This window comes from Propithecus coquereli, unplaced genomic scaffold, assembly GCF_000956105.1.
Source record: "Propithecus coquereli isolate 6110/MARCELLA unplaced genomic scaffold, Pcoq_1.0 Scaffold110, whole genome shotgun sequence".
Lineage (NCBI taxonomy): Eukaryota > Metazoa > Chordata > Mammalia > Primates > Indriidae > Propithecus > Propithecus coquereli.
In genome coordinates this window covers 1,294,571-1,303,013 of record NW_012134970.1, presented here as the reverse complement: position 1 = coordinate 1,303,013, position 8,443 = coordinate 1,294,571, and the positions used below count along the sequence as shown (strand labels likewise).

General features: G+C 36.0%; 1 protein-coding gene across 1 annotated transcript in view; it reads left to right on the top strand.

Moving 5' to 3' along the window:
- Positions 1 to 8,443, top strand: part of LOC105814467 (chromosome unknown open reading frame, human C5orf42) — a 120,373-nt gene that overhangs the window by 15,745 nt on the left and 96,185 nt on the right. Inside the window, exons 14-15 of the mRNA XM_012649444.1 lie at positions 4,083 to 4,256; positions 7,925 to 8,153. Coding sequence (XP_012504898.1) covers positions 4,083 to 4,256; positions 7,925 to 8,153 — 403 coding nt within the window. The remainder of the gene's footprint in view (positions 1 to 4,082; positions 4,257 to 7,924; positions 8,154 to 8,443) is intronic.

Sequence of the window (8,443 nt, the reverse complement as noted above, 5' to 3'; positions counted from 1 at the left end):
TGAGTATTTTCCAATGTCAATAAACATTCTTTTATAAACATCTATTGAGCCTTTTCTCCATTATTGCACATTTTAGATTGTTGCCACATACTTAATATTTTAAATAATGCTGAAATGTGCATAAATATTTGTGAGCATTTCACAAATAATTTCTTTAGGATAAATTCCTAGAAATGAGTTTACTTGATCAGAGTACCCATGGTTTAAGACTTTTGATACCTGTTGTCAAATTGGCCTGCAGAAAGGTCCACTAGCTATGTATGAGTGAAAGACATGTGACCTTTTTTTTTCAACACAGGATCTTGCTCTGTTTCTCAGACTAGAGTGCAGTGGCATCATCATAGCTCACTAAACCTCAAACTCCTGGGCTCTAGTGATCCTCCTGCCCCGGCCTCCCAAGTAGCTAGGATTACAGGCACTTGCTACCATGCCTGGCTAATTTTGCCATTTTTTGTAGAGATGGGGTCTCACTCTTGCTCAGGCTGGTCTCAAACTCCTGACCTCAAGGAATCCTCCCATTTTGTCCTCCCAAAGTGCTAGGATTACAGGCGTGAGCCACCACACCTGGCCTTACATATGACTTTTTAAATGACTGGATAGTCTTCATTTTTTTTAGCAATATTGTCTTTACATGATTTAACTTTAAAGATAAGTTGAACCTATAGTAATTCACTTGTTTTAATTTTTAATGATTATTTAAAATATATTATGTATACACTTACTGGATTGGGGGTCCCTAAGACTACCCTTCAAGTTTGATGATTCACTAGGAAGACTTACAGGACTTAGCACATAGTTGTATTCATAGCTATGATTTATTACAATGAAAGGATACAGAGCAAAATCAGCAGAGGGAAAAGGTGCATGGGGTGAAGTCTGGAGAAAAACCAGGCACAAGCTTCCATGAATCGTCTCCCATTATAGTCAAACAGGATGTCCCTAATTCTCCCAGTGATGAGTTGTGACATTTGTGAGATGTTTCTATCAGGGAAGCTCATTAGAACCTCAGTGCTCAGGCTTTTTATTAGAGCCCAGTCACATATACCCCTTTTACCTAGCACAATACCAAAATCCTATGCTCGCATAGTCAAAACAGGTGTTGCACATAAACCATGTTGTCTAATACAAACATTTTAGGCTAATTGAGCCATTCTTATCAGTTAGGGTGGTAGAAATTTTCCCAAAATGCAAGTTTCCAGGTACCAGCCAAGGGCCAACCTTAGAAGCAGGCACTTCAAGTAGTCAGTCCTACTATGTTAATTCTTTCCTGCATACCTACCTTATTAAATCATTGTATATAGTTCTATTGCATAATAAAATGGTTGCTTTTATTAACATTATTACTGCACCCCATATAAAGTTATCCTTTCAGATTTTTTCTTTGCCTCTAAATTGATACAGCTTTACTATGTGACAATAACTTTTATAATCAGGTTATTCCCTATTTTAAGGGGCTTATTTCTGAATTTTGCATGATAAAAATTACTTGAAATCTTGCCTTTGTGTAATTCCTACAGTTAGTTTTACCCAGGAGAAAAAAATTCTTACTTAGGTATTTTTAACTTGAATATGAAGAAATGGTATGATTTTTCTAAACATTATAGTGACCAAATGAAGACTGCTGCTTGAAGGCTAGTAAAATTTTCTCAAGATCCCTTTTATTAAAGAAAAAAACCTAGCAAACATTTTTATTATTAACAATATTCTTTTCAGTGCCCACTATATGAGAAGAGAATTGCTAGGTGCTGAGTTATACAGTGAACAAAATAGAACTGGTCCATATAGAACTGGTCCATACACATATAGAACTTAATTTCCTGTGAATACGTACCAAATTTCTGGGAAGAAAGATACCTTTCTCTTGTTGAGGCCATAAATTTCATAAAAATTAACATTAACTTTAGTATTTATCTATACAGTCTTTAGTTTTAAACTAATTTATTTTCAAATTGCTGGATGCTACTTTATATTATTATTGAGTTTTGATTCTCAGGTGAGAATGGTAAATGTCCTCTGCTCCTGCTAATGCATATCAGAATCACCCCAGAAATTTGGATGTAACTCTCCCTCCCACTTACCCCTGGCCTTCTCTCTCCACTGCACACATTCATTTTGCCACTACCTCCCCAAAGAATCTTATACTCCTAAGCCACTGTTGCTAATGGGAGTATATTAGAATGCTCAGATCTAATAGTACAGACAAAAGCATTAAGAATGTGTTTAAAAAAAAAAAAGGAATCTCTGTTTTGGTGTTTTTCATATTTTTATAGTGAGCCCTGTCCCCTCCTAAAAAAAACATGGAAAGAGCAGAAAAAAGAGAAAATAAATAATGCAATGCTAAGCTCGTAAGGCCATCATGGCTGGATTGTTTCGTAGTGATTCCTCCGTTTTATTTATTTATTTATTTTTTATTTTTACAGGGTATTGTGAGGGTACAAACATTATAGTTACACTTTATGTCTTTGCCTCACCCAAATGTGGGTTAAAGGCATGCCCTTCCCTCCCAATTCCTCCATTTTAAAAATAAAACCGTTAAAAGTTGTGAACAGTTCCTAAGTGTATATGCTCATAATTACGAACTACAGTTGACCCTTGAACAACGCTAGGGTTAGGAGTGCCAACCCCCCTGTGCAGGTGAAAATTCATGTATAACTTTTGACTCCCCCAAATAATAGCCTACTGTTGACAGGAAGTCTTATCAATAATATAAACAGTTGGTTAAAACATTTTATATGTTACATGTATTGTATCCTGAATTCTTAGGATAGAGTAAGCTAGAGAAAAGAAAATGCTATTAAGAAAATCATAAGGAGGAGAAAGTACACTTACAGTACTGTACTGTGTTTATCGATACCGTAACTTTATGTTGTCTGTTTACAAGATGACTCCTCTGTCTGAAATGTCAGGCAGTTGTAGCTGCAGACCTCAATCTATGGTACACGTCAAGCAATTCAGCTTTTCCTTGTAATGTCATGACTTTTCTCTGATTCTTGGGAGTACTCCCAGGATCACTGTGGCATTTTGTATGGGTCCCATGATGTTACTCAAGGTTTGTGATATTGCAATACACATAATGAAAAATATTTGAGAATCACGAGAGATCACTTTTTATGACAATACGCATATTTACAGAAGAGGTAGACTGCCCATGTAGAGACAATTAGCCTCACATGACATCTTTTGTTATTGTTGATGGGGTCATGCTCTGTTGCTATGGCTAGGGTGCAGTGGCATCATCATACCTCACTTCAACCTCAGACTTCCAGGTTCAGGCCATCCCCCTGCCTTAGCCTCCTGAGTAGCTCGGACTATAGATGTGTGCCACCACACCCAGCTGATTTTTCTATTTTTTTGTAGAGACAGGGTCTCGCTATGTTGCTCAGGCTGATCTCAAACTCCTGGCCTCAGCATCCCGTCCTTGGCCTCCCAAAGTGCTGGGATTACAGGTGTGAGCCACCGTGCCCCTGGCCTCACATGGCATTTTAAGCAGGTACTTGCAACACTTGACCTCACTTCGATAGCAAAAGGAGGTGGCTACAAAATTATTACAGTAGTACAGTATGTACTACAGTTAATTTTATGCAGTTATGATTTAATACCTCATCTTTATGTTTGCTTACATGACTCTTGGACTACAAATGGCACTATGTATAGTCTGTATGCTTCAGTTTTGATCAATTTTGACTTTTTAATGATTCGTATCTATTTTATGGTAGTAAATAGTAAATTAGTATCTACATATATTTTATGCATTCATGATATACCTTTTCTAAATTTCTTTGATATTTCTAGACTGTGTTGTTTACAAGTTTTTTCAAATTGTTGAAAATCTCCAAAAATGTTTCCAGTTTATTTATTGTGTGTATCATGTGTACATGGATCCATGCAGTTCAAACCCATGTTTTTCAAGGGTCAACTATAATTATTTTTGTTCTTAATTGTGTTCAAGAAGTATGGATACCTATAATAACTTAGATTGTATAGGACATGGGTGCTTATCTCAAAAGAAAATTTTAATTATAATTTTCTTCTTGTAAAATGGTGGGAACTTACCTCCTTTGGTTGTTTGCTGTACTCTGCAGTTCCGGAGAAGTCTCACTGTGCAGCTGGGATGACTGGAAATGCTCACCCTGAGGCTGCGGTGAGAGTTGTCCGGTCCATGGCTCGGTTCATGGCCGCCTATTTCGCCAATCAGCAGCTTTGCATTTTGCCACCTCACAATGTGAACGTTCTTCCTCCACTTCATATTAAAACAGGTAATATGGTAAACAGGTCATTTTCTCACCTCTCTTTTTGTACATAATAAAATATTTAAAATTATACAGAGATCATTATTGTACGGAAATAGCTCTGTTCTAGCACAGTGCCTGACACATAGGAGATGCTCAGTAACTATTAATATTTGTGAAGGAGTAGAATCTGAGAAAGGTAATTGCTCAGATTTGTTTTTATTGAATAAGGATTTTTTATTATAAAATTTGGGCAAATTGATATTTATAAAGCTTCATTTAAAAAGAATTTTTTTTATACGTTTTTCTTCAGGCTAGTCAAGTGAAGCAGTGGAAGTGGAGAAGGAGCAAAACCTGTCACTGGTTGTGATCAATTACTTGTAAATACCACTGCAGTTGGACTAGCCTAAAGCTTCCATTTTTAAAGTAAAAGAGCTACCACCTTCATTTGTATAAAAATGTGGACGTTTAGCAAATTTCAAGTCTGGTGATTTAGAATTTAATTTTATTTAAACAATTTACTTCTATAATTTTATTGGGACCATTTACTTTTTAAATTTAATAATTGCATTAATATGGTCAAAGTATACCTAATCCTGTGCTAAATAACTGCCATGCCCTCATGGAGATAAACATATACACAAATTTCTATGATATTCATTCACTCTATTTTTTTTTTTTTTTTTTTTTTTGAGATAGTGTCTCACTATGTTGCCCAGGCTGGACTGGAGTTCCTGGTGAAGTGATCCTCCCACCTCAGCCTCCCAGGTAGCTGGGACTACAGGCATGTGCCACCATGCCCAGCTCCATTCTACTAATTTTTATTAAGTGCCTGCTATGTGCCAGTCAGTGTTCTAGGTACTACAGATTGCACCACATGAAACTGATAACGTGAAAACATTTGTAGTTTTTTTTAAATGTCTGAAACAGATTTATCCTAACTGCCATGAACAAAACAGATAAAGGACTTGTTCTTTTATGGGGTTTACATCTAATAGGTTGAGACAGACAATTAAATAAATGAATACATAAGTGAGATATATCAAATGGTGATAATTGTTGTGGAGGGAATTAAAATAGAGTAATGTAATGTGACTAGGTGGCTTTTTTAGATTGGGAGTTTCAGGAGGAGCTCTCTGAGAAGTTCAATTTCAGTTGAGCTCTCCATAACGAAAAAGAGCCAGCCTTGTTATGCATCAGGGTATAGGGCATTCTAAACTGAGCTTGTGCAAAAGCCCCACCCAGGGCAAGAATGAGCTTGATGTGTTTGACAAACTAAAAGCGTGGTGTGTCTGTAAACCGGAGGGTGAGGTGGAGAGTGACATGAGATGCAGTCAGAAAGGGGGCTAGATGATGTAAGCCACGCTAAGGAATCTGAATTTTAAGTATAATGGGAAGTTATTGGAAGGCTTTAAGCAGAGATGACATGAACTGATACATATGTAGGCTAGAGTTGTACAGGTTATAATGTGATTAGAAATTTAATAGAGGCAGCAACAAGCGGTCAGCTAATATAATCATAGAACCATGATTTTTGGACTATGTGTTCAGCCTCTTATGTTCTGTGATTGTCTGAGGATGCGGGTGGGAGTGGAGGACTATCCTCACCCACTTGGGCTGCTTCCACTGCAGTGTTCTCTAGTCTTGTCTGGGGTTTTGCAGGAGGTGCTGGGTCCCCAGAAAGTTATTCTCTAGTGGTCCTTTTTCTAGTAGGTCCCTGCTTCCCTGGGAAGAAGAGGAATTGGTCCTGAGAGAAACAGGTGCTCACTTTCTTCCAGGATCTAGACTGCTTCCCTGTCTCCCTCCACCATGTCCTATTTTACTTGGTTAGACCTAAGATACAGCTGCCTCTCCCGGCCTTTTCTCTCTGAATATAGTCTGTGCTTCTTTCTCTGACCTCATGCTTCCAAGACTCTCAGATTTTTATATTTCCTCATACATTTGACAGAGTTTGTTATTATTATAATGGTTTTGTATTCAAACTCTTTTTAGTCATAACCAAGGCATACATCACATGTGTTCCCTATTTTTGGTAGTAAAGTTTCTGACAACAAATTGTGTCCTAGACCCAACTTAGTTTACTGATAAAGACAGGCAGTATTTCATGTGGTTTTCAGAAAAATCTAAAAAGAGTAAAATCCTGGTACTTAGAAAATTTTTCTCAATTTGTTGTCTTTCTTATCCTACAATATTCATAGGACTTTTGCTGTTTTCTTATGATCCTTAGCTTTACAGGTCAGTTTATGTACCTAAGGAAGACTGATCTTTATCACTCTCTAGGAAGAAAGATGATAGAATTATTAAATTGTTCTTTGACAGATTTATAAACACTCATAAAAGCCCAGAAACATACCTTTTTATTCCCCATGTAACTATCTTCCTAGTGAGAGGTGAGGATAGTAGAGAAGGTTTTTGTATTCTCTCTTCCTGTGCCCAAGATTATAATTATTGAAAACTTAAATATCTGAAATTTTGTATATATGCTTTAATTCCTTTAGTTTCTGAGTATCTTGAAAAATGAGAAAATCAGCAGTCTTAACTGAGAATACATTTCATGTTAATTTTTCTAATCAGAACTGATGGCACAATGTACTGGAAATTTGAGTAGCTTATTTGGTGTGATGTTTAAAAAAGTAGTAAACTTTTTTATTGCGTAAAGTAGTAAAATTTTCAGAAAATTAAGTCATTCAGGTTATTAAAATAGTATATTGCCTTGCTCATAATAAGTAAAAATAGGAAAAATTTAGTCAATCTCCTGGCTCTTTTGCCTATGCAGAATCAGACATCCCAATGATTGAAAACGTTTTTGTTTTATGTAGATATGTTTGTCAAAGACCTAAAATGTTAATACTTGCTGTAGGGATGGCCTGTATAAGTCACATGAGAAACTAATCATTTAATTTCAAAAAGTAGAAGCCCATGTATCCTATTTACCACGTTTAAGAGAATGAGTAAAAACCTTACCAACATAGACTTTTAAAATGACATTTCTGTCATCATATTTTCAAGTTGCTTTATCAAGTTACTTCAGTTTAGGGAAAGGGACAAAAGGCTAGAGGGAAGGATATTACCCTTTTGTATTAAATCCCAGGCCAGACTGGAATCTTGTCATTTAGTCAGGGTTAGTGAAAATCACACTTTTCTATTTTCTAATGAACACTAATATATTGAACACTTAATATGCTCGAGTATTACCTCAAATTAGTCTTTTATTGTATGACACTATGGATAATGCAAAGTCAGATAAAATGAAGCTTCTGCCCTCCAAATTTCATAATCTAGTATGAGATACATGCATATACTTCCAAGCAGCCCATGGTAATAAATTGTACATTGTGACCCAGTATATATAAATGTTTTTTGTATGTATGTACATGTTATCTGATACAAAAATTTCATTTAACAGTATTTACCTTTATTTTGTGTAATGCACTCTGATATTTTCTGTTTCTGTTTTTTCTCTTTCATTTTTTAAAGAATTTAGACATTTGTTTCATGGCCCACTAATGAGGCACATTCTTCAGTGCTAAAAAACTGTTCTAGAGCATGTTTAATATAGCCTATTTTGTATGTATCTTTCTTACTGTGGTTTTGTGTAGAAAATACTAATTGAAGAGAGAAATATACCCATGTAAGGAGACATGAGTTTTGGATATATGTAATTATAATATCCATTTTCTTTAATTTACTCACAGAGCAGTCCCTTCGACTTATTCCTCTGCAGCATTCTAAGGTGGCCAGTGTTGTTAGAGATCAGAATCTCTCTAATGTATGGACAGTGGAATATGCACTTGAATTATTATTTATTGGTGGCCTGGTTCCAGAGGCTGTGTGGTTGGCACATAAACTTGGAGACTGGAAGACATCTGTTTCAATTGGTGTGGCCTTCCAACTGTTTTGTAAACATGACAGCAATTTTATGAGGTACGTATTTTTAGACAAGCTTGAGTTAAGATAAAGTATAATAGTACCATCTAAAGTATTTTCTATTTCTCTTATTACTGGTATTTACATATTATGTGGAATCCTTAGTTTAGCATTGTCCAGTAGAACTTCCTTCAATGATAGAAATGTTGTATGTGTGCTGCCCAATATGTGCCACTAACCACAGGTAACTGTTGAAATGTGGCTAGGGAGACCAAGGAATTGAATTTTCAGTGTAATTTTTTTTTTTTTTTTTGAGACAGAGTCTCACTGTGTTGCCCGAGCTAGAG